Source organism: Marmota marmota, unplaced genomic scaffold, assembly GCF_001458135.2.
Source record: "Marmota marmota marmota unplaced genomic scaffold, marMar, whole genome shotgun sequence".
Lineage (NCBI taxonomy): Eukaryota > Metazoa > Chordata > Mammalia > Rodentia > Sciuridae > Marmota > Marmota marmota.
Genome location: NW_025999977.1, coordinates 25607796 through 25633876, shown reverse-complemented (window position 1 = coordinate 25633876; position 26081 = coordinate 25607796). Strand labels below are relative to the sequence as shown.

Below are 26081 nucleotides of genomic sequence, written 5' to 3'. Positions count from 1 at the left end.
ATGCAAAAACTGCACTCACCATTATGTATTCAATGGAACATTAAGGTGCATATTAATGTTAGTTAAACTGGCACACAAATCTGAGCTCTGCCACTTATTAACTGTTGAATTTCTCTGAATCTTTCTTCACTTAAAAAATGATGGTTGCAGTTCTTGATTTATAGAGTACCTGCGAGGATTAATATAAAGTTCATAGCACAAACATTAATTTTCCTTCCATAGGTGATGGGAGGATATAGAAAGAAATAAGAAATTATCCAGGAGAATTCATAATCTAGTTAGGAAGACTTGTGAACAGTTAGTTGCAAGGTGTAGAGTTCATTGCTATAATGTATAAAAATAGATGTGTAGCTTTATGAATTCAGGTAAAGAACGTGCAAGAACCTAGATAATAGGTTCCCCTTCTGATATTAGTGAAAGCCCATGAGAGTGTTATGTAATAGTTTTTTTCCCTTTTTTTTTGGCAGTACTGGGGATTGAACCCAGGGCCTCACATGCTAGGCAAGAGTTACACCCCCAGCCCATTTTTAAAAAGAAACTTCTCTTCTTCCCTAACTACCACTAATGATAGCAATTTACAGAAACAGAGATGATTGTTTTATGGTTGAAGGTGTCACTTGGAGAATGAGAGAAGTGCTTTATTTGTTGAGCCCACCAAAGTGAACTCAAATATGACAATCTTTGAATCTGGCCTTATCAATAATTATAACTCCAAGTAGATTTAGTCCATATCTGTGATTATCAACCATGGCTACATATCATAATTACTCTTTCAGGCTTTGAAAAACAACCCGTATCTGCTTAACCTATGTATTTTGAACTGGAACTTTGGAATCTATATAGTTTTTTTTAAAAAACTCACACATTGATTCTAATGTGAAACCAGCTTGACACTGATTTCTTCATGTAGGTTAACTGCTCATTTGAAGCAGATTTTGTTTTGAGGTCCAACATTTTTTTAAAAAAGCTAAAAGGAGCTGTTTGTTGATCAAGGTGGAGGGCAAATTGGACCCTATGTTATAGTCATTGTAGTATACCATAAAGCAGAACATTTCTTTTTTTGGAAGACCTGATTAAGACTGACTTGGTTTCTAGTTAGAATGTACTTTTTTTTTTAAACTGGGGATTGAGTCTAGGGGCACTTTACCAGTGAGCTACATCCCAGTCCATTTTATTTTTTATTTTGTGACAGGGTCTCCCAAAGTTGTTGAGAATGGCCTGGAACTTGCAATCCTCCTGCCTCAGCTTCCTGAGTTGTGGGGATTATAGGCATTGCACCACTGCGCCCAGTTTAGAATGCACTTATTTCATTGCTGAATAAATTCAAATAAGAAACTTTATTTAGTGAAACATATTATTTTACTGTATGGGGAAAGGTAAGGGAAAGAAAAATAAGAAAAGCTTCAATTAACACACATTGTGTTCACTGCACATAATAAATTTTGCAAAAATTAAAGTTAATTTGACAGGTAATATACTTGTAGAAATTTTGAAAATTGAAAGAAAATAAAGGATCTATAACTCATTAGCCATAGTCATTATCATTACATGGGTGTATTTCTTTTTTTTCTAGGCATTTTACATATCCTAAAATGAATAAATACATCTACATACTCAAAACACACAGGCTATATACAGAATCATCTTTCACTTTTTGCCATAAGGCATTTTTAAAAAATTAAATGCTCCCCTTTTTCTATTAAACATTACAATTTATTATGTGTTTTTATTACTGCTCTTTTTGCAGAATCATAGAATAATAGTTTCTAAGGATGGTTAAGAGTTTGTTTTTAGTTTCTCAACATTTTATGATGAAAACTTCCAAATATATTAAAAAATTGACCCATCTCTAAGCCTTCTACCAAAATTCAATAATTGCTCATATTTTGCCATAGTTGCTTTATCTCTTTTCATAGGTACAGGTATGTACATTATTTTTTATTTTTTATTTTTATTTTTATTTTTTTTTTGGCTAAACCCTCTGAAGGCAAATTCTAGAGAGCATAATATTTTACTTGTAAACATTTCAGAATACAGATTTTAAGAATAGGGCATTTTTCTACATAGCCATAATTATATCTAGGAAACTCAATAATAAATTTTACAAGTCAGGTAATTTTCCCCAGTTGTTCTTAAAATGACTTTATTTTGAAACATGGTCTAGCAGGTTAGGTCATCAGTATAGCACATTAAACAAGATTTTAATCCAGACCCCCTTCTCTCCCACCTGCCCTTTTTGTCCTTACACTGACTTTAAAAAATGTGAGCCAGTTTTGTATAGAATGGCCTACTTTCTAGATTTGTATGATTGTTTTCCCATGGTATCCTTTAACCTGATCTTCTGTTTCCTGATTTCCTATAAAGGGGAAATTACTTTATTAGATCCATATTAAACATTTTGGGCAAGAATGTGGGATGTGATTCTGTATTTCATAATACCTTACCTCAGGAAGCACATAATGTAAAGTTGTCTTTATTTTAGTTTATCAACTTAATTATGATCAGCTTAGATGAATAAAGTTTGTTTTGCTAACAAAATTAAGCATCTATTTTTGTAGAAACCTGTAGACTTTCCAAAATTTAACAAAATATGAAAAGATTAAGTAATTTATAACCATATCTTATAATATTTAAAATAATTTATGTGCTTTTATCCAGAGATGTTTTTTATTCAAATACTGCATTAAAAGGCAAAAATAAATAAAAATTTTCTCCAAGAAAGCTTTAAAATTCTCCAAAACTCCAACTTAAATTTATGTAGTTTTGCAGTTTGTATCTTCTCTTCTACCTATCATTTAGCAGAAATGAAGAAACTAACATGTCCTGCTTTCCTCTCCTTCTCCTCGCTTTATAGACTAATTTCCTTTTGTATGAAATCATATAGCAATGATTTTTTTTCCCCAAATAAGTCGCTTTTAGGAAATGCTTGTGTTGCTGTTGAATTCTAAAAGCAGAGTAAATTTCAGATAGCAGTTGAAATAAGACAAGGTAGTTAATGGTCATTTGCTAAAAATAACTTGGGCTTTTACAAGTTTTTATTAATTTTCCCAGGTAAGAATTGATATTTATTTAATTGTTTTCATGCATAGAATATATTGCTCATGGTAGAAAAATTAGTATTTTGTGTAATATGTTATGAAATACATGTGATATCCTAGTTTGTCTACTGACACTGGGGTCTTAAATCTTAAAAAAAGGCCTCCGATGAAGCAGAGGAAAGTGGATCACAGGGAAAATTGGTGGAAGCTCTCAGGCAAATGAGAATTAATCATAGGGGAAACTACCGACAACTTCTGGAGGAGATGCTGACTAGTTACAGGCTAGCTAAAGTAGAGGGAGAAGAAAGCCCTGCTGAACCAGCTGCTGCAGCTACTTCTTCGAACAGTGATGCTGGAAACCCAGTGACAATGCAGGAAAGCCATACTGAATCAGAAAGTGGTGAATTAGACAGCTGTAATGAAGATGCAGGGACAAAGATGAGTGGTGGAAAAATATGACATTTTTGGTAATATTTTTGTGATCTTTGATTTGGTTTTTACTTAGGAAGTATAATGTGTGCATTTATATAACCATTTTGTTATTTGATTCTTGGAAAACTAGTTTATTATATTCAAATAGCCTTGTTTTTTAAAAAGGCCTTTGCATACATCTTTGATGAAATAGTTTAAAATGAACTTTTATAGTTATTTCAAATTCAATGAAATTATATGTCATTTCACCTTGTCTGTAGGCTACCATTAATTAAAGCCAGTAGTAAAATTCATACCTGAAAGGATTAGAAATGACTGATTAGAGAGATTACTGTATGTTATGGAAAAACTTGTTAATGTAGAATTATACTGCTTATTTTATATATTAGTACACTCACAGTTAGCTTTGTAATTTGTGTTTTCTTTAATAATTTTAGTTCTTCAAAGAGTGGCTGATGCTGGCCTGTAATTTTTCTTTCAAGGTTGATGATTTGTGTGTTGTTTGATTTGTTTATATTTAACATCTCTGTAGTTTTTATTTTTAGAAGTTGTGAGATACTGGATGTGTGGTTATTTTTTCTTTCTCTGTATTCTTTATGAAACACAAGTTTTGAAAAAACCTATGTATTATTCAAACAGCTTTGGTTTGTATATTCTGTATAGCCTAACTACACACATCAAAATGTATGTCAACCAAGTGTTTAGAATAAAATTATAAGTGTTTAAGCCCAAATAAAGCATGTGATGTGGAATAATCTATGCATGTTGTACTTATTTTTTTAATTATTTTTTTTAACAACCATGTTTGGGATATTGGAAAACTATTCATTAGAAATCCATTTGTATTTATATTAAATTTAATACACTTTTGACTTAGTTTTTTCATATCAGAAAGAAAAATTTGTAATATGAGATATATAAGTCTTACTCAAAATAAGTCAATTTTATTATTCCCTTTTTGGGTACAAAATATTCAACTATGACAACATGAACACATGTAGACATGTGAAAACATTGTCACATTAGGAACATGGTCAGTTTTATTACCAAGTATGCATCAGATATTAATAAATGCAAGAATTGTGGGCTGTTTTAAAAATATGTGTTTTGTTTTTGTTAAAACAGGCTTTTAAATTACAGATAGCTATTAGTTACATGGGGAAATTTTGACTATAGAACATTAACTTTACTTCTTCCTGTTCATATTTTATATCATGTCTTTAAAGTTACTAAAGGTAGTATAATTTGAAACTTTGGAATCTTCAGATGTTGTAGCTGATGTTTTGATCTATTTTTCCAATGCCAGAATATTTTAAGTGTTTTGAGAAAGAGGAAGGCATTTGGTGGAGAGGGGAGAAAAAAATCCAACCAGTTATCTATCTATAATAGATAGATACATGTGTATGTACACATTATACAATACACACGTCTTTCTGTATAAGTACCTTTTCAGACAAAGAAAGGAAGGTAATTTGTTCATCTAATTTTGTTTTCTTTTGAAATTCAACCCAACCTGGAAGTTGGTATAGGTAAATAATAATATTCTTCCTTTTCTCTTCCTGTAGGGTGCTGGAGATCTAGAAGACTCATGGTAGCCTTATAAACCTTCTAAAATGCTTTTGATTCTGAAAATTGGGGGAAAAAACATTTTAATCACAATTTTCTTCAATACAAGGGGAAAATATTCTTGTGGATTCCCAACGTTTTGTGATATGAGCAGAAAATCATAAGCATTTCCCATCATTTGTTCTTATTTGTGTTTTCTGATATTTGCCACTCGTAGCATTGCCTGTACTACAGTATTTTTTGCCAACCTCGGGCATACTGGTCACATCTGTATTGAACTTTTGGCCCTAGAAACCAATGGAATTATTTTACCACAGCAAACAAATGTGCCTGAGGTGCATGAGAATATAGTTAGCTGTACTCAGAAGATACATTATGTTTTATTTTAAACAAAACACACAACATACAAGCATGTAAGAGTAAAGAATTGTATGAGATGTTCCTTTTTTAGTTAACCAAGTTGGAAAGCCTTTTTGGAGTTCTATGGCTTGGAATTTTATTTGAGTAATTTACTATAGGATATGTATTTATTATTAATTGTTATTTAATTTTTTCCAATTTTACCTGTATTACCAAACTGGATTCTCCAATAATGTCCAAATTCTAATGTTGCCTTGCTTCAAGATAAAGTATATTTGGCAATAATATTATAAACCCTTACAAATTTTATGCATGTATCCTACTACATACTTCAACTCTTTACTAGAAAATCTTTTGAAACCAAATGGATTAATTTATGGCTATTTATAATTTGCTTTGACATCTCACTGCTGCAAATTCTTTTAAATGATGAGATTTGCCTTTATAATGTAAATTGTGATTTTTGTTTTACATGTGGGTTTCTATAGTTTTAATTTTTTCAGCTTTTAAGATTCAAGTTTTGTGTAATTTGGTATAATTTTTAACTGTTTATGTTATTTTAAAAGCTCAGAATATCACATTGAAATTACTATAAATACATTTAAAATTATCTATTTTAGATCTAAGGAAATATTACAGAGATATTTTCACGGGTTCAGTAACCTTTCATTTTATAACATTGGGCACGGTACAGAGTGGCTATCACAAGGTACTTGAAGATTAGTTTAATTCTATTTTTACAATAACCTTGAATTCTTTGAGTTTTGCATGTATTAAACCTAATTAATGCTGAACATGAAGAGGAAAGTATTTATCTAAAAGAAGTTACTGGGGTAGGAGAAGTAATGAATGTATCCATGTGTACATGGTTTACATGTTGTGGATGCTTTGTAAACATTTTTCTATATGTTTAAATTGTGTTTCAGCAGGTTGTAATTGCCCTTGTGTGTAGTTAAAATGAGTCATCATCTGGTCCTGTGTGAAATGGAATTCATGGTATTTTCTGTAACATTTCCCTGAAGCTGTTTTTGGAGAGCCACACACATTTGAATACAGACAGCTTTCCTGATCACTTGATTTATTGTGCACCTGATTTTTGGTCTAAAAGGAATTACTGCCACAATATATTTTATTTATTCTTTAGATATTAGCCTTGTAAGTTAAAGTGCTTTACATGATGGTGTTAAAAGCTCTTTGTCCCTTTACTGGGTTTGGGGGGTTGTTAAAAGATAGGGAATGAAGAATGCAAAATGGTTTATTGTTCAGTCTACTCTGATCCAACCCTGTACTGATAGTACCTTTCCAGTATGATATTGTGACGTTTCATACAATGCAGTGAACATAACCAACTTGTTACCTAAATAAAGAATTGATTTAAAAAAAAAATGTGTGATATATTACTATTTGGTGTGATTTTCAAAAATAAAAAGGGCAGTTTTGAATGTTATTTAGTTAGCATATTGTGAAAATTTCCATACAAAACCATGTAGATGAATTCTAACTCCACAGGGGAATTAAACTATATAGGACAACATCCTTTCTTCACTCCAAAATCATTTTTATAGTACTTGGTGAGGAGGCCATTGGCCCTTTACATACCAGTAACTTATGACTTAGCAAAAGAAAAACCCATGTTTAGTGTTCATGAAACTAAATTCTCTTGTCTGTCTCTTCTCAAACATTAGACTCAGGACCCATTTATCCTCCCTCGTAAAAATTGGATGTCCCCAAGAAGTTTTGCTTTTTGGATTTTATCTGTTGATATTTACTATATTAGAAATCCAATATAATAACAACACTACATATTAGCATAGATAACATTGTTTTATGAAAAAATAGTCTAACAAGTCTAAAAAATTTAGGGTACAATGTGCCACCGGTTTTCATTTTTCTAAACCTTTTATGGTAGGCTGGATTCTCATACTTGCTTTTACATTCAGTCTGTAGCAGTGTGGCACATTTGTTGAACTATTTGAAGAAATCTGGCCTTACAGGCTGTTGGAAAAGAGTGTTTTAGTAACTGCAGGTAATTGTGGCTATCAAAAATTGACAATTGGTAGTCTATTCAAAATTAGTGAAATCTGAAAGCTAAATCAAAGGTCTTTTTGTCCCCTGTTACATTAAAATCCATTGGGTCTATCTTGCATTTGGATTGGATAACTGTGCATGGTTTTATAATACCTTGAGTTGGTCATTTGGAAAATACTGGCTTACTGAATTATGCAGTTCTTCTGAATATTGACATTTTAAATTGATTTTTTAAAAATAAATGACAGTGGAAAGCAGTACAATTCATATTACAACATTGAATTCATATTACAATTCATATACAACACAATTTTTCATATCCCTGGTTGTATGCAAAGTATGTTCACACCAATTCATGTCTTCATACATGTACTTTGGATAATGATGACAATCACATTCTACCAGCCTTGCTAGTCCCCTGCCCCTCCCACTCCTCTGCCTTATCTAGAGTTCATCTATTCCTCCCATGCTCCCCCTTCCTACCCCACTATGAATCAGCCTCCTTATATCAGAGAAAACATTCGGCATTTTATTTTTTGGGGATTGTCTAACTTCACTTAGCATTATCTTCTCCAACGCCTTCCATTTACCTGCAAATGCTATGATTTTATTCTCTTTTATTGCTGAGTAATATTCCATTGTGTATATATGCCACATTTTTTTTAATCCGTTCATCTACTGAAGGGCATCTAGGTTGGTTCTACAGTTTAGCTATTGTGAATTGTGCTGCTATAAACATTGATGTGGCTGTGTCCCTGTAGCATGCTATTTTTAATTCCTTGAATAGAGACCGAGGAGAGGGATAGCTGGGTCAAATGATGGTTCTATTCCCAATTTTCTAAGGAATCTCCATACTGCTTTCCATATTGGCTGCACCAATTTGCAGTCTCACCAGCAATGTATGAGTGTGCCCTTTCCCCCACACCCTCACCAGCACTTATTGATGTTTGTCTTCATAATAGCTGCCATTCTGATTGGAGTGAGATGATATTTTAGAGTAGTTTTGATTTGCATTTCTCTAATTGCTAGAGATGATGAACATTTTTCATATATTTGCTGATTGTATATCCTCTTCTGAGAAGTATCTGTTCAGGTCCTTGGCCCATTTATTGATTGGGTTATTTGTTTTTTTGGTGCTTAACTTTCTGAGTTCTTTATATATCCTAGAGATTAGTGCTCTATCTGATGTGTGAGGGGTAAAGATTTCCTCCCAAGATATAGACTCTCTATTCACCTCACGAATTGTTTATTTTGCTGAGAAGAAACTTTTTAGTTTGAATCCATCCCATTTATTGATTCTTGATTTTAATTCTTGTGCTATAGGGGTTTTATTAAGGATGTTGGGGTCTAATCCCACATGATGAAGATTAGGACTTACTTTTTCTTCTATTAGACACAGAGTCTCTCGTTTAATTCCTAGGTCCTTGATCCACTTTGAGTTGAGTTTTGTGCATGGTGAGAGGGGTTTAATTTCATTTTGTTGCATATGGATTTCCAGTTTTCCCAGCACCATTTGTTGAAGAGGCTATATTTTCTCTAGTGCATGTTTTTGGCACCTTTGTCTAATATAAGATAATTGTAATTTTGTGGGTTAGTGTCTGTGTCCTCTACTCTGTACCATTGATCTACCTGTCTGTTTTGGCGCCAATACCATGCTGTTTTTGTTACTGTTGCTCTGTAGTATAGTTTAAGTTCTGGTATAGTGATGCCACCTGCTTCACTCTTCCTGCTAAGGATTGCTTTAGCTATTCTGGATCTCTTATTTTTCCAGATGAATTTCATGATTGTTTTTTCTATTTCTATGAGGAATGTCATTGGGATTTTCATCAGAATTGCATTAAATCTGTATAATGCTTTTGGTGGTAAGGCCATTTTGATAATATTAATTCTGCCTATCCAAGAACAAGGTAGATCTTTCAATATTCTAAGGTCTTCTTTGATTTCTTTCTTTAGGGTTCTGTAGTCTTCATTGTATAGATCTTTCACCTCTCTCGTTAACTTAATTCCCAAGTATTTTATTTTTTTGAGGCTATTGTAAATGGGGTAGTTTTCCTCATTTCCCTCTCAGAGTATTTGTCACTGATATACAGAAATGCCTCTGATTTATGGATGTTGATTTTATATCCTGCTACTTTGCTGAATTCATTTACTAGTTCCCGAAGTTTTCTGGTGGTGCTTTTTGGGTATTCTAGGTATAGAATCATATCGTCAGCAAATAATTCTAATTTAAGTCCTTCTTTTTCTATACATATCTCTTTAATTTCCTTAGTCTATCTAATAGCTCTGGCCAGTATTTTAAGAATTATGTTAAATAGAAGTGGTGAAAGAGGGCATCCCTGTCCAGTTTTTAGAGGGAATGCCTTCAATTTTTCTCCATTTAGAATGATGTTGGCCTGGTGCTTAGCATTGATAGCCTTTATGATGTTGAGATATGTTCCTGTTATCCTTAGTTTTTCTAGTGTTTTGAACATGAAGGGGTACTGTATTTTGTAAAATGCTTTTTCTGCATCTATTGATGATCATATGATTCTTATCTTTGAGTCTATTGATGTGATGAATTACATTTATTGATTTCCGTATGTTGAACCAACCTTGCATCCCTGGGATGAATCCCACTTGGTTGTGGTGCATTATTTTTTTGATATGTTTTGTATTTAATTTGCCAGAGAATCAAAAAAATTGAGAATTTTTGCATCTATGTTCACTAGAGATATTGGTCTAAAGTTTCCTTTTTTGATGTGTCTTTGCCTGGTTTTGGAATCAGGGTAATATTGGCCTCATAGAATGAGTTTGGAAGTGCTGCCTCTTTTTTCTATTTCCTGAAATAAATTGAAGAGTATTGGTATTAGTTCTTCTTTAAAGGTCTTGTAGAACTCGGCTGTGTATCCATCAGGTCCTGGGCTTTTCTTGATTGGTAGGCTTCTGATGGCGTCTTCTATTTCATCACTTGATATTGGTCTGTGTAAATTGTGTATATCTTCCTGGTACAATCTGGGCAAATCATATGACTTAAGAAATTTGTTGAAGCCTTCAATGTCTTCTATTTTATTGGAGTAAAAGTTTTCAAAATAATTTCTAAATTCTCTGTATTTCTGTAGTGTCTGTTGTGATATTACTTTTTTTCATCATGAATGCTGGTAATTTGAATTTTCTCTCCTCTTCATTAGCATAGCTAAAGGTCTGTCAATTTTATTTATTTTTTCAAAGAACTAACTTTTTATTTTGTCAATTTTTTCTGTTGTTTCTTTTGTTTTGATTTTATTGATTCCAGCTCTAATTTTAATTATTTCTTGCCTTATACTTCTTTTGCTGTTTATTTGTTGTTCTTTTTCTAGGGCTTTGAGATGTAATGTGAGGTCATTTATTTGTTGCCTTTTTCTTCTTTTAAGGAATGAACTCCATGCAATAAACTTTCCTCTTTATACTGCTTTCATAATGTCCCAGAGATTTCAATATGTTGTTTCTATGTTCTCATTTACCTCTAAAAATTTTTTAATCTCCTCCTTGATTTCTTCTGCAACCCATTGTTCATTCAGTAGCATATTGTTTAGTCTCCAGGTGTTGGAGTAATTTTTATTTTTTATTTTGTCATTGATTTCCAATTTCCAAATCGTATAACTTTAAGAAATTTGTAGAATGTTGACATTATTATACATTGATTAAAATTTCTTTGTTAATATCATCTGGTCTCGTATAAAAAAATCTGTAGTATTGGGAAGCTGTCAAAGCTCAAGATGATGGAAAAGTATTTTTCAATTCAAAAGAAAATTTTAATTTTCTTTTGAATTGAAAGGTTAAATTTTATCATAGGCAACAGATGTTTTCAGTTGTTTCCCTAAGTGACAACTTGTTTCATTTATTTTAGAGGAAATGTGTCCTGAATAACCGTAGTCTGTCATTCTTTCAAGTTAACAGTGGTGTTCCATTACAAGTGGCTAGTTCAGTGCACAGCTCAAAGAACAGCACAGGAGTCAACCATCCCACTTGGATATGTTTTAGAACCAGGACTAAACTAACCATTAATAGAGTATTAAAAAGAGGTGTGTCTAAGGATAGAGGTTTAATAAAATTAAGTTTCTACTGGTATTATTGTGGCTGGGTGTGTAGATCTGTGTTAGAGCACTTGTCCAGCATGGGTGAGGCCCTGGGTTCAATTCCCAGCACCACCAGAAAGAAAAAGAGGTATTAACTGAAAATGGGTTTTCCCCCCTCTCCTTATACAGTGTGTGGCAGTGAAAATACAATCATAAGTACTTATCATACTTGATGGTACTATCTTGATTTGCATTAAGGTGCCTGTAATTTTACCCATTGTTTCTTTTGCATAATTAATGCAAATGTCAATGTGGAAAAAAACCTTGCAGTATTTGATTTCATGGAACTCCTTGAAAGGTTCTTTTGGACTCCTAGAGTTTCACAGTTGTTGCCATAGTTTTTGGATAACTTCATGGTGCCTTTGATTATGCCTAATAATAATGTAATTAGTAAATGAGTCTTAAGACATGTAGGTCTGATAAAAAAAATTTACCACAGGTGGCTGGATGGTCATCATAACACTGGAATTCTGAAAGCAAGATAAACAAGGTAGAATGTTTCATGTTGTATGAAAGATGAAAATTTTCAGAAAAATTCTATGATCTATTTAAATTTGGGAAATTCATGATTTAAGATGAAACAATAGTTTAATTTTCATATGACATTCAGATTATTTTTAATCTTTGAACAAGAACCATGTATTGGTCTCAGGATTTGTGTTATTTGTTTGGAAAGGTCTCATTCTATATTGAATCTAGATTCATTTACCATGACTGAGATGTCACAGTGGGAGGCCAGTAAAAGTTAGGACTTTTTAATTTTAATTTTTTTTAATGACAGTGAAGAAAGACCAGAATTTGGGGCGGTGGGGGGTACTGAGGATTGAACTCGGGGACACCACTGAGCTACATCTCCAGCTCTATTTTATATTTAGAGACAGGGTCTCCCGAGTTGCTAATAAGCACCTCACTGTTGCTAAAGCTGGCTTTGAACTCTGGATCCTCCTGACTCAGCCTTAAGCCACTGGGTTTACAGGAATGCACCACCATGCCTGGCAAGATCAGACCTTAATGCTAATTTTTTAGGGGCCTGGAATCAAAGGGGATGATGGTTAGGTATTTCAGTTTTCTGAATGAAATTCATCAGGGTTGAGGAAAGGTGCCATGGAGATGTAAGTTTTTTTTAAAACCAAGTTTACTCATGATTTCTGTTACACATAGACGTTTATTGCCCAATATGTCTGTGTTGTTATAATATTTACCTAAGATCCTTTACTTCCTCTTTTTCTGTTCAACTCTGGGACTAACACTGTGAACCCTAAAAACAAAACAAAAATGCTAAACAGCTGTTTTTGTTTGGTTATGCATTAAACCTAGGGTTGTGAGCATGCTGTGCAAGCACTCAACCACTGAGCTACAACCCCGACCCAATGCTTTAACCTTTGTTTTGGTGGTTCACATATATTTACATTGTGATACAGAAGTGAAAAATGTCCTTACTAATAGAGAGTAAACTAATTTTTCAGGCAACATTACCACTTCTGGCTGGCTTTCCAGGCTGTGATATCTTCTCAACTTTATTCTACTTGGCAATCACGACTGCTAACCAGGACCACGTTTCATGATCAGGTGTAACTGGTAGATATACTCTTCTAGTTCAGGAGTAAGGGATTCTAGGAGGTGATTTTGTCTTGAGTATCTGCAACTCTGGTGGGATACCAAAGAGCCTTACCTTTAAACAGGCAGAATCAAAGCTTTGGGATTACTTTTTTTTTTTCCTCCCGACTTTTGAAAAACCCTTGTTGGTAATATTGGAGACAGGAATTTCTTTAGAAATTAAATCTGTACAACATGGGTATTAATTGTCTCCGTAGAATATTCGCCTATCATGGAAATACTTGAGTATGCATTTTAGATGAGGAAGAATAGTACAATTCAAGAGTCATCCTAATACGTGTGTCTGATTCTCTTTCCTAAATTGTTCACTTATTTTTACTTCTGTGCTCATTATGAAGAGAGATTTTTGTTTCTTCATTCCTAACTCGAAGGCATGAAGTATAATTTACTTTGGTGGGATTCCACAGTAACATGCTTTAGAGGACTCTGGATTTCGTTTTCATAAAATTTTGCCTATGAATAAATGTCTGGCTTATAAATTGATATAAAGTTTATTTTAAATATTTCTGTTTAACATTTGCTATTGTAAGTAATTCATCTTTATTCTATGGGGCCAATATGTTTGCATGCTGGGGAACATGTACTAGTATTTCTGTAGAGTGATATTTTTTAGAAGTAGAACTGGTAGGCTATTGGGTATACATGTCTTCACATTATTATTACAAAAACATTATATTGAAAATATAGATTTACATGTCTACCAGAAAATACTAGATTCCTATTTCTCCATTCAGTCCCATCCTCAGTAATACTTGATATTGTCAGACTTTGAATTTGCCAGTCAGATGAGTATGCAATAGTATCTCATACAACTTGCATTTCAGATTATTTGTGAGAATCTTTTTCTATGTTTATTGGCCTTTTGAGTTTACTCTTCTCTGAATTGAATTCTCATATCATTTGCCCTTGTTTCTTTGGAGTTTGTTTCTATTTGTTTTTACTTTTACTTGTGAATGGAATGTTTTGGTTTTTGTTAGTCTTTCCTTTATGATTTTTGCTATTTTTCTTAAGAAATCTTTCTTGCTGGGCACATCCACACACTCCTATAATCCCAGCGACTCAGGAGGCTGAGGCAGAAGGATCATAAGTTCAAGGCCAGCCACTCATTAACTCAGCAAGGTCCTAAGCAGCTCAGTGAGATCCTGTCTCAAAATAAAAAATAATAATTAAAAAAAAAAAAAAAGGACTGGGGATGCTGCTCAGTAGGTAAGCGCCCCTGGGTTAAATCCCCATTACAAAAAGAAAAAAGTCATTCTCATGTTTCTTGCAGTAGCTTTTGTTTGGTTTGGGTTTACCTTTTCAAAAGTGTAGTCAGATAAGAGAGGTAGGGAATATTTTTAATGTTTTTCTTATAAAATCAAAGTTTAGGTTCTTTGGAGTAAAATAGGCTCTTTGCTGTTTACAAGATTATTTCTGAATTGCAAAAATTCTCTCCACTATTCTTCTAATCAATCTAGGCTGCCACAATCAGGAAGTGCAAAGACACTGCATCTATAGAGAAAACCTTAGCAGCAGATAGTAACTGTTCCCAGTCTGTCAAATAGATGCATCCTTCAGTAGTTCCAAAGTCTTCCCATCCCCCAAACATACATATTATGTTTTTATACTGCCACATATAATATGAACTAAGGAATCTTTAATTTTTTTTGTCACACAGCTAGCTAGCTGTGTCAATGCCAAACTTCCCCCATCAAATGACCAATACATGATCCACTTAATCCTAGCTTCTGTTCTGTTATCTTTTTGTCTAACTTGTGCAGCTATCATGTCATATTCATTACTTCATCCTTGTAAATGCTGATTTCTGGCAGGTAGTATTTGGACACAATACCTTTATTTTATTTATTTATTTTCATGTGCTGAGGATCGATCCAGGGCCTCACATGCTAGGTGAGTGCTCTAGCACTGAGCCACCACCCCACCCCCAGTGTCTTCATCTTATTTAAATCTAGTTCCTTTTAATACAAATGTAATAATCTGTACTTTGATTCTTAACAGCTTGCATCCATTTTGGTATCTGATATTGAAAATTCCTCTGCTCCCTTGTATATTTAAATTTTAAACTGTAGTGTGGTACCACATTGCTCACTCGTTCTAATCTACCATGACTATGCTTCTTCCCCTTGCCAAGCTATGAGGAAGCCTAAGGCAAAAGTAAAATTCAGAGTTATGACTCTACCTTTACTTAAAATTTGGATATTTATCATGATATTTTGATATTTATGATATTTATCATGATATTTTAAAACGTTGCATTAAAATACTTCTTTTGGCTGGATGCAGCACTGCATACCATATAAGCCCAGGTTTACAAGCTGGAGGCCAGCCTCAGCAATTTATTGAGACCTGGACTCAAAATTTAAAAAAGGGCTGGGAACATAGTTCAGTTGTAGAGTGTCCCTGGGTTCAATCCCCAGTACCCACCCCTCCAAAAAAAAAAAAGTAACATTTTTTCTCCAAGGCAAAAATGTTTGAATCTAGTCCCAGCTGGAAAGTGTGAATTCCTGAGCTTTTGAAGTGACTGTCTCTAGACTCTTTCTGATGTAAGGCAGGTGTTCCTGCCCCTTAGCCTACTAGCATCCTTTAACATAGAACAGTTTTTTTCTGGGCAGCTTGGTGAAATGGAGGAAGGGTCAGGTTAATGCACCCTGAACCCTGGCAGCAGGAATTTGCTATAGCTTTGCTTCTAGAGGCAGTGGATATGTTTTAATACTTTGAAAACATAAGACTGAGAGAAATGGGTTATAAAAAGTTGTTATTTATGTAAAAATCTAAATTCCCCAATTACTATTTTTTAACATTTTAATATCTTTGAAATTGGGAACCATCCTAAGATCAGTGGCATCTTTCCACTGTCATGGGCTAGGCAGCTATCATGGCATAGTTGCATTAACTTGGTCATACCTATTCACATTTCCGTTCATAATTCTGTACTCTGTGGGACTATGTTAAGTTTAAATGTGATTTTAAATGTCTTCAAAATGACCACACTGATTTAACATATAACAGATATAGCATTACTAAGATTTAAAAAAGATCTAAGCCTTAAAAACCTGTTGTAATAACTATAAAATAATCATAAGTTTTGATAATGTATTTTTGTAGTTTAATTGACAGCATTTTTATGATGCATATTTTCAATTGATACTTATTTTGTTGATTTGTGAGAGCTCCTAATGTTTAGAAAATTAACCATTCTGTTAAATACAACAAATTATTTTCTTCAGCTTACTACTTGCCTTTCAATATTGTAATATTATTTATGAGTTTGTTGGTATTGTTTTAACGAAAGGTTTTGAGGGATGAGACCAAGAACAAAGGGCACCTATCAATATGGAAAGACTGAATTCCTGAAAAACCAAACCACAAGCTCAACATCATAGTTCCCCCCCCTAAATCTTAACATTGTGTTGTTTCTGTGCATTTTCTTACCCTAACCTTTTTGTGTTTGTGTTAGCATTTCTTACAGGCAGAATAAGGTCTTTTAACTCATTATGATGGAAGAGGGCTAAGATGCTCAGACCTAGAGGGTACTGGATATGTGTGCTTGGTCAGAAACATTCCCTTTTGCTCTCCATATGCACTTTTTTTTTTAGAGAGAGAGAATTTTTTAATATTTACTTTTTAGTTTTCGGCGGATACAACATCTTTGTATGTGGTGCTGAGGATCGAACCCGGGCCACAAGCATGCCAGGCAAGCGTGCTACCGCTTGAGCCACATCCCCAGCCCTCCATATGCTCTTTAAATCAAATATGGTGGCATTTGTTTTGCTTTATTTAAAAAAAAAAAAAGTAGTAGTAGTAGTAATAAAATTTATATCCAGAAAACTGGAAAGACCTTAAGTGTTAAATTTGATGAGTTTTGAGAAGTGTCATTTTAACATCCAAAAGTTTTAGAATTTTATCATTTTCTTTGACAGTTTCATCAACTTTCAGATGTATACACTGACATTTTTTTCACATTATGAGTAAGTAATTATTTTTTCTTTTATGACTTTGGCCTTTTAAATAAATGTTTGTTCATAAATATTTAATACTGGTACTTATAGATCAAAAATCTGATATTTTTTTCCATAACTTTTTCATCATTGCCTTACACTAACTATTGCATAAGTCAATCTTTTCTCATTCTTTGGAAATGATCTTAATTCTTATATATGCTTCTATTTTTATGGGCATTTTATTGCTTCGTATTCTGCATGAATAACATACCATTTTAATTATCATAATTTTACTAGACATTTTTATTATACCTAATTTTATAAAAATATGAATATATCTACGCCAGTTGAGCTTTTGAGTAATGTGGCCAATATTTGCCTGCCAAATAAAACTCCTATTAATATGTTGATTATATTGTTGTATATATGAATTTGAAGACCATTGATATCTTAAGCAGAGATGAGTTCCATTCCAGGAACATGCTACATCTTTCTATTTATACAAGTGTTTATAATGCCCCCAGTATAGTTTTTCAGGTTTTTTTTTTTTTTCATGTGGTCCACATCTTTCTTAAATTGATTCCTAGCTGGGCCTGATGGTGCATGCCTGTAATCCCAGTGATTTGGGAGGCTGAGGCAAGAGGATCTCAAGTTTGAGGCCATCCTCAGCAACTTAGTGAGACCTTATCTTAAAATAAAGAATAAAAAGGGCTGGAGATGTGGCTCATTGGTAGAGTGCCCTTAGGTTCAATCTCCAGTGTCAAAAAAATTCAATACCTTGTTTTATATTTCTTCTTTTTAAATGTTTTAATTATTTATACATGACAGTAGACCTGTTTTATATATCTTAATGCTATAACAAGCTACCTCCTCACCCCTCAGTATTGTTTGTATCTTTTAGTAGGCAACTGGCTTTATTTTTGAAAAATTAAAAAAAAAAAAAAAATCATTTCAATTTCTATCATTTCCACCAGATGGCAGTCTTGGGCATGTCAATTGGTAAACCTGCTGAGAACTCTGGTGACAAGGCAGTGACTGGCCAACCTACCAAGAGCCCAGAAGTTCAAGGAAAAAAAGGTTCTTTTTTGTTTGTTTTTGTAAACCTGAAAGAAAAATGAGCTCAACAGCACATAGTTATAATATTTATACTTGTATTAAACTATTAATCTTTTAACTATTGGAGGCAAAGAAGAGCTATCGCCATGCCCTTCAAATTCATGTTTTCCCTGTTCATACAATAAACACCTGTGGCTTCTTGGTAGTACTTGTGGTTTTATTTCAGGATTCTTCGTGAGTAAAAGCCAGCTTTAATCTTTCATTATTGTTTCAGTTATCCTAAAAGTACCACTTAGATCAGCAGTTTCTGGATTTCTGAATTTATGTCTAAGAGCATCTCATGACTGTTTTTTACCATTCCTACATCTCTTCTGAAATTAGTTAGTGTTTATACTTCATGTGAAAGGAAGTATGGTTATAACCTGCCTGTTCTACAGGAACATGAACCTAACAGCCCCCTATAATGAAGCCCTTTTTGGCTTAATTTAGGTGATTTCCAAGACCTACATTGAGGAACACAGAAAATAGTTAATCACTTGTTCAGGCCATGCTTTGTCTCAAGTATTTTCTAATAGATACCCTTCCAAGTGGCAAAAAAAAAAAAAAAAAAAAATAGTACTTTGGGACACAGTACATTGCCTAGGCAACCTCTCCTCTTGTACCACTTATTATGATTCCATTTGTTAGTCAACGTGCTTTTATAATCAGGGAGTGGTAAGTGACTGTATCCGTAGAGTAACTAAGTACATTTTCTTTCTGAGAGATGATATTCCCACAGTGAAATTGAAAGGTGCAAGAATATGTGGTAGGAAAAAGGAAACAAAATATTTGATTCTTAAGCACAAAGGTATGCCAAGGTTAATGCTTGCCTTTCCGAATAAAATTGAAATAAGTCTTTCAGGAAATGACGTAGCAAACATTTTGAAGGATAATAAATAATCTCTTTTAGCGAAAATCATAAAAAAAAATTCCTCTTCATTTTGGGTCCCTGGATAATTCTATTTTATATTATGTGGAATATCAAACTCTTTTAGTTTTATCTATTTAATCTGAGAATGAACGTTGAGTAGACTTATTGGGATTTCACCATTAACTCAAGCAAGCTTGTAGTGTACTAAGACTTCTACAAGTAAAGACCAAATTGGAGTTCGTTAGAATTAGGTACTTTCCATTTGTTTCAGAATAGTTATGGATAAACTTCAATCATATAAATAGATTGAATAGGTGATATAAATCACCTAAATTCTAGAAGGTTGGCTGTGTAAAAGTACCTTTGAAGCCATAACTTTTTTTTTCCTGTACTGGGAAGTGAATCCCAGAGCCTGTATATGCCAGACAAGCAGTTTATCACTAAGTTATATCCTCAACCCTTATAAAATTATCTTTGAAAATAAATTCCTTTCTAATAATTTATGTGTTTAGTTATTGTAGCATGCATGCATACACACATATATAAATGTATACATACATATGTCTACACAAATGTATACATACACACTTGTGTGTTTATTTTTAGGGCTTGTGGTTTCTTCAGGATTGGCCATACATGAATCTTACAGTTAAGACAATGTTCAGCTGGGCATGGTGGTACACACCTGTAATCCCAGTGGCTTGGAAGCTGAGGCAGTAGGATCCCAGTTCAAAGCCAGCCTCAGCAAAAGCGAGGCCCTAAGCAACTCAGTGAGAACCTGTCTCTAAACAAAATACAAAACAGGATTGGAGATATGGCTCAGTGGTTGAGGGCCCTGCCCCTGAGTTCTATCCCTAGTACCAAAAAAAAAAAAAAAAAAAAAAAAAAAAATNAAAAAAAAAAATAATAATAATCCTGATGCATTAAAAGAAAATCAAAGCTACCACTTGGTATGCAATTTGAGGGTCAAATACAGCAACTTGTAGGTTGTACAGGATAGAACAGTGCCTCATCCAAGAGGATGCCACTCACATCACAGACATGGGGACTTAATGTAACAGCAACTCTTAAGTAACTAGAATAACTGCAACAAATATCTGACAAATTGTACTGTATGCGTGTGGAGAGGAAGTTAGGTGCATATAGGCAAATCCTAAAGGAACAGCTTTGACTTTTTAGCCTTTGAGTTCAGCCAGTGACTGGTTCAGGATGCCCTTTTAACTCTTGTTTTCTAGACTTCCTAAGTTACCAAGGCTCAAAAAATAACAATTGGGAGAAAGGGGTGGAAAAAAGAGATGCCCCAGATATAGACAGCTTTGTATATTTCTGCTAATATATGTAGTGTTTGTAATGTAAATATAGATGCTATATAGTTCAATTAAAATTTAAAGAAAGAATCTTGGCTGGTACAATAACCCTCAGATATGTTTGTTTATATAGCTTCTTTATAGTTCAAGAACATATGAAAATAGTTGAGTAGATGTAATGGGCATACTTTGGAGAATAGAAAAGAATCATTGCAGATGCACCTTTGAGAGCTAAGCAGTAGGTTAAGGTAAGCTAACCTGCTGTAACAATCAAACCCATATTGGTTCAAAGTTTACTTCTTGGTCATGCGTGGTCCCAGCTGGGTGTTCCTGGTCAGTGGCTTATATTTTCCATTTGATTTCTCAGCTCTGAGCTTTGTCCATCATGTGGCTTTTGTCATCTGTATCCGACCAGCAGAAGAGGGAGGAGGAGAAGGAGGAGACACAGCAGCTTCTTCAAGCCTCAACTTGAAGATGGCATATTTTGTTTCTGTTGAAGAGAACTAGCTACGTGGCCACACTTAATGAAAGTGTGAGGCATGAGGCTAAGAAATTGCTATCCCTGGCTGGGTTTACCAGCTACAGTTCACTTCTATGGAAGATGGGAGCACACATTTAAGGCACCTGGCTATTTCTAAGCAGTCTTCTCTTCTCCCCGCCCCTCCAACCTCTTTCTCTTCCTGAATTGTGAAATATAACCAATCGTTTGAGAAATATGTTCTTTAGTAAAAGAAAAAAAATAGGAAACATTTCTTTTGGACCCAATGAGCTAATTCTTAAAAAAATTTAATTATACATTATAATTACATATAACATTGAGGTTGATTTTGACATAATCATAGACATGGATTAGAGTTTGATCCAATTCAGTTCCAACCTCTTCCCCTTTTCTCCTCCTTCCCTGGTTCCCTTTCCTCTACTTTACTGATCTTCTATTTATTTAGAGTTTTTTTTATTATTATTGCTTTATAGATACATATAAAAGGGAAATTCACTGTACATATATGAATATGCATAGGATAGTTTGGACAATTTCATTCCACCCTTTCTCCTTTGTTCCACCCTTCCTACCTCTTCCCTCCCCACAGGTAGCCACTCTTCAGAGCAGTAAAAACAGATTTCACTGTTAGGAGGAGATGCATACTCTTTAAGGCACTGTGAACAGAGAAAACTAGTAATGATTTAGGCACAGCGTCAAACACGAGAATGTCCCAGCCAGAATTACTGAGATTAACAAAACTGAGCAGGGTGTTGTGGTGCACCCCTAAGTTCCAGCAGCTGGGGAGGCTGAGGCAAGTTGCTTAGGATGGCTTTGAACTTGTGATCCTCCTGCCTCAACCTACAGAGCCACTGTGATTATAGGAATGTGCCCCAGACATTTTTATTTCTATTTTAAGATAAGATCTTGCTAAATTGCTGAGGCTGGCTTTTGAACTTCCTCAGCCTCCCAAATTGCTGGTATTATAGGAATGTGTCACTGCCCTTGATGTCAAAGCTGGCTTTGAGTAAAACCTATTTTCCTACCAAAAAAAAGAGAGATACTATTTAAAAAAATAGAAAGGCAAATCAAGAGATACTATAAAGAAAATAGAAGTCTTCTAAGTCCCTGGACTTCTGGGACCAACATTTTCCTGGTTTCAAGGGAAAGAGTACACCTAAATTCAGTCTGTTGCCCTATTAATGGGGATATTCAATAGTATGGGTGAATCTCAAAAGCGTCTTGCTAAATCAAGGAAGACAGACACAAAGACCATATACCATATGAATCTATCTGAAATTCTAGAAAAGGCAAAATTGTAGCGATAGAAAGCAGATCAGATGTGGCTTAGTGGTTGAGTGCCCCTGAGTCAATCATGGTACCCAAAAAATAAGTAAGTAAGTAAATAAAACAGATCAGATGTTGCCCAGGTCTTGGATAGGAAGGTGGTTTGGGCTGAATCTTTGTAAGGTGATGAAACTATTATGTATCCTGGTTGTGGTGGTAATTATACTTAACTGTGTACCTGTGTCAAATCTCATCAGATACACATCTCAAAAGGTGAGTATGCATTTTATACTTAATAGTTTTAAATAGTTTTATACTTCATAGTTTTAAAAAAGAAGAAAGTGTACTAATATAGATGTTGGGTTTATAAGTATTCATTGCAAAATTATTTCAAATCTGCTTTATGTTTGATAATTTTCATTTTTAAATAACCCCCCAAAAGGAACTTGGAAGTCAAAAAAGAGTACTCTGAATGTTATTGCCCTGAGATACTTTTTGTTTTTACAATTAAAGAGAAAAATGTTTTACTTAGAAGCATTCAGCTGCAACTTTTTTTTTGTAATTACAGAGCAGTATTCAGTTAACAGAAAAACAGTATTTTGTATAAACTGTGTGAGAAACAACTGAAGATGAAAAACTGCTGTCTCCAAATATAACTAATTTGTGCTGTGCACCAGCAAGAACCTGCTTTAAATTTCCATGCCAATTTACAACCCTCACACTGTACCATGCAAGGTCAGTGGCTATTGAAAATACCACCAGGACAGGGCTGTCTAAAGACACATTTGGTAGTGCGTTAACTATACAATTAAAAAAAAAAGACTCAGTACAGTTTCAAAACAAATCTTACACATCAGCCTTACATTTCAATTTTTTTCTTTAAAAGGAGTGAGTTGTGGACAGAGGATTAAATGCTTTATAGACAAGAAAAAAAAAAACTGCGCTAGAACCAACTCATCATCATAATTTTTCTCCTCCTCATCCTGTTCATCTTTCTTCTTTTTCTTGCTTTTTTCAGCTTTGACAGCTCCCTTGTTTGCTGCATCGGGTTTTCCTTTAGCTCAGCAGGCAGCAATATCCTTTTTGTATTTTTCCTTCAGCTCAGCAGCTTTCTTTTCATAAGGCTGCTTGTCATCTGCAGCAGTGTGATTCCACATCTCTCCCAGTTTCTTTGCAGTATGACCAGTGGATAGGCCAGGATGCTCTCCTTTGATTTTTGGGCGATACTCAGAACAGAACAGGGAGGCTGACGGAGGCCTCTTGGGTGCATTGGGATCCTTGAAATTTGAGGGATATAGGTTCTTATTCCTCTTTCATAAGGGGCTTTGTCCGCCTCTGCAATGTCTTCAAGTTTTCTCTTGAGCAGACATGGTCTTCCACTTCTCTAAGCACTTAGAAAACTCTAAGAAGTTGACTGAAGCATCTGGGTGCTGCTTCTTGTGCTCTTCCTGGAAAGTTTGCACAAAGAATGCATATGATGACATTTTGCCTCTCGGCTTCTTAGGATCTCCTTTGCCCATCTTTAGTTTATGTATTTATTTGTAGTTACGTGTATGTGTGTACATGAATATATTCGCTATCTGAGTAATTTAGTGATTTTCTTGAGCAACTGATAGAGTAATGATAGAGTTGAAGTGAGGGGCAAAGTTAGTATAAAATGCTTTGCCAATTAAGTCATTTATATGGAATGAATTATATGATATGAAATCCATCAAGACTGCTTTATTTCATAAGCCCATCTGCTGCCAGGCATGGTGGCACATGCCTGTAATCCCTTCCACTAGAAAAGCTGAAGTAGGAGGATCACAAGTTTGAGGCCAACCTCAGCAATTTAGCAAGGTCCTAAGCAACTTAGCAAGACTGTCATTAACATGGACCAAACATGTTTGTGTCTTTCCACAATGTCAGAATTTATTGGATAACAAAAAGTTCATAGGCTATACCTCTTTCATTAGTGCCACTGAATACTTATAGACTACCTCATAATCATAAAACTGGGCAATCACAGGTTCTTTTATTCCGAACTTAATTTCTTATATCTGTAACACTCAAGTCACACATCACACTTAACACAATTACATACATATGTATCCATATATGTATTTATATGTGTGTGTATATAATTATATATATTTACAGAAATATATATAATTACAGAAAGTTGAAAAAGCATTAAACAGAACAGACACGGGTTCAGAAGGCTGAACTGAGAACAAAGGCAGAAAGGCAGAAAGCAGATTTGAATGCAGAGTCCCTGTACCTGTAGGTGGTCAGATAAGACTACAAACTAACCAAAGACCTTCAGGGGACAGAGCTGTCAAAGCTCAGGAACTTATTCCAGGACAAGATTGGATGGATTAACAGATAAACAGAGGGCTGTTTCACAGTATAGGTTTGGAGTTTCAGCTCGAGATGGCAGCTTGGAGTGGAACTTTTGTGAACGTCATGAGCAAGAGAAACTCTGCTAAAGCCCCAGGACAGAGATTCAGAGGTTCCTTGCTATGACAATTTTCCTGGGCAAGACTTGTGACCATCTTACAGGGTCAGGGTCCAACCATGTTCTGTCTCAGCATGTTTCGCCTTTTATGGGTCTTGAATGAGGGGGTTGTTTCATTTGGTGGTCTGATGTGTTTACTGATGTGTTTAATAAGCTCATGGACCCGGTTTTTCCAATAGGAGTTTGATACACCGATGTATACCTGTGCTTCTGATTAATTTGGTAAGTTCACAAGTGGTCATTCTTATTATCACAATTAATTTGTCAGTTTTATGCCTTGAGGTTGTGCCAGGCAGATGGTGGTCATTTACTTGTACAAATAAGGTAGAGTCACTCCACCTTGGCTCTTATACTCAAAATGGAGTAGATATGGCAAACAACTGCTTTACAAAATGGAGTGAAAAAGGTTTAGGCACAGCCTGAAAACTGCTTTTCTAAACATCATGGAATAACTGAAGAGTGGGGCAGAGCCTGCTCTCCACAGAGACCTTGTCTCAAAAAATTAAAAGGACAGTGGATATAGCTTAATGGTAAAGCCACCCTGAGTTCAATTCCCAGTACAAAAAAAAAAAAAAAAAAAAAATCCAATGTGCTATCCTCAGCCAATAATCAGGAAGATCTACTTATTAAAATCTGTCTTTTTTTTTTAGTTTTTTTTTTTGGCAGGCACAACATCTTTGTTTGTATGTGGTGCTCAGGATCGAACCCGGGCCGCACGCATGCCAGGCGAGCGCGCTACCGCTTGAGCCACATCCCCAGCCCCTAAAATCTGTCTTTTAAAATGTGGAGTGGTAAGGCAGGCAGTAATCCCTGAGTTGGCTCTGGTGGCTGAGAAAGGAGGATTGCAAGTTAAAAGCCAGCCTTAGCAATTTAGGGAGGCCCTGTAACTTAATGATAAAAAGGACTGGGGATGTGGCTCAGTGGTTAGTCCCTGGATTCACTCCCCAGTACCAAACAAACAAACAAACAAATGAACAACAACAACAAAAACCTACCATATGATACAGTAATCCCACTGCTGGTTATATATCCAAAGAATTGAAAGCATGGTCTCAAAAAGATATTTTCATATTGATATTCATGGCAGTATTTTTCACAATGACCAAAAGATGGAAGCAAACCAAATATCTGATAGATGAATTGATAAACAAAACATGCAAGGAAAATTTATTTAGTCTTAAAAGGGAAGGAAATCCTGTCATATAACATGGTTGAAACTTGAGGACATTATGTTAGTCTCAAAAAGACAAATATGGCTGGGTGCAATCGTGCATGCCTGTAATCTCAGCCACTCGAGAGTCTGAGGCAGGAGGATCACAACTTTAACGCCAGTCTCAGCAATCTTTTGAGGCCCTAAGCAACTTACTGTCTCAAAATTTAAAAATTAAAAATAAAAAGGCTGGGGATATAGTTCAGTAGTAAATCTTGGACTCAATTCCTAGTACCAAAAAAAAAAAAAAAAAAAGAAAA

The 26081-nt window shown here is 34.5% G+C and overlaps 2 protein-coding genes and 1 pseudogene across 7 annotated transcripts in view; 2 read left to right on the top strand and 1 right to left on the bottom strand.

Annotated features, from left to right (window-relative positions):
* Ppm1b (protein phosphatase, Mg2+/Mn2+ dependent 1B) overlaps positions 1-22491 on the top strand; it is an 89218-nt gene extending 66727 nt beyond the window's left edge. For 3 of the 6 annotated variants that reach the window (XM_015479715.2, XM_015479714.2, XM_048804457.1), the window contains one exon: positions 3198-4229. In XM_015479715.2, coding sequence (XP_015335201.1) covers positions 3198-3497 — 300 coding nt within the window. In that variant the 3' untranslated portion in view covers positions 3498-4229. Of the gene's footprint in view, positions 1-3197; positions 4230-5035; positions 6720-17055; positions 17104-18050; positions 18338-20716 lie in introns of those variants that run through there. The other 3 variants (XM_048804459.1, XM_048804458.1, XM_015479716.2) reach the window with 3 other exon arrangements.
* A 489-nt stretch (positions 22492-22980) lies between these two features.
* Positions 22981-23634, bottom strand: LOC107137121 (annotated as a pseudogene).
* Positions 23635-24818: 1184 nt separating this feature from the next.
* The window catches only part of Slc3a1 (solute carrier family 3 member 1), a 41671-nt gene continuing 40408 nt past the window's right edge, over positions 24819-26081 (top strand). The window contains exon 1 of the mRNA XM_015479713.2: positions 24819-24833. The gene's annotated coding sequence lies outside the window, so the exon portion shown is untranslated. The remainder of the gene's footprint in view (positions 24834-26081) is intronic.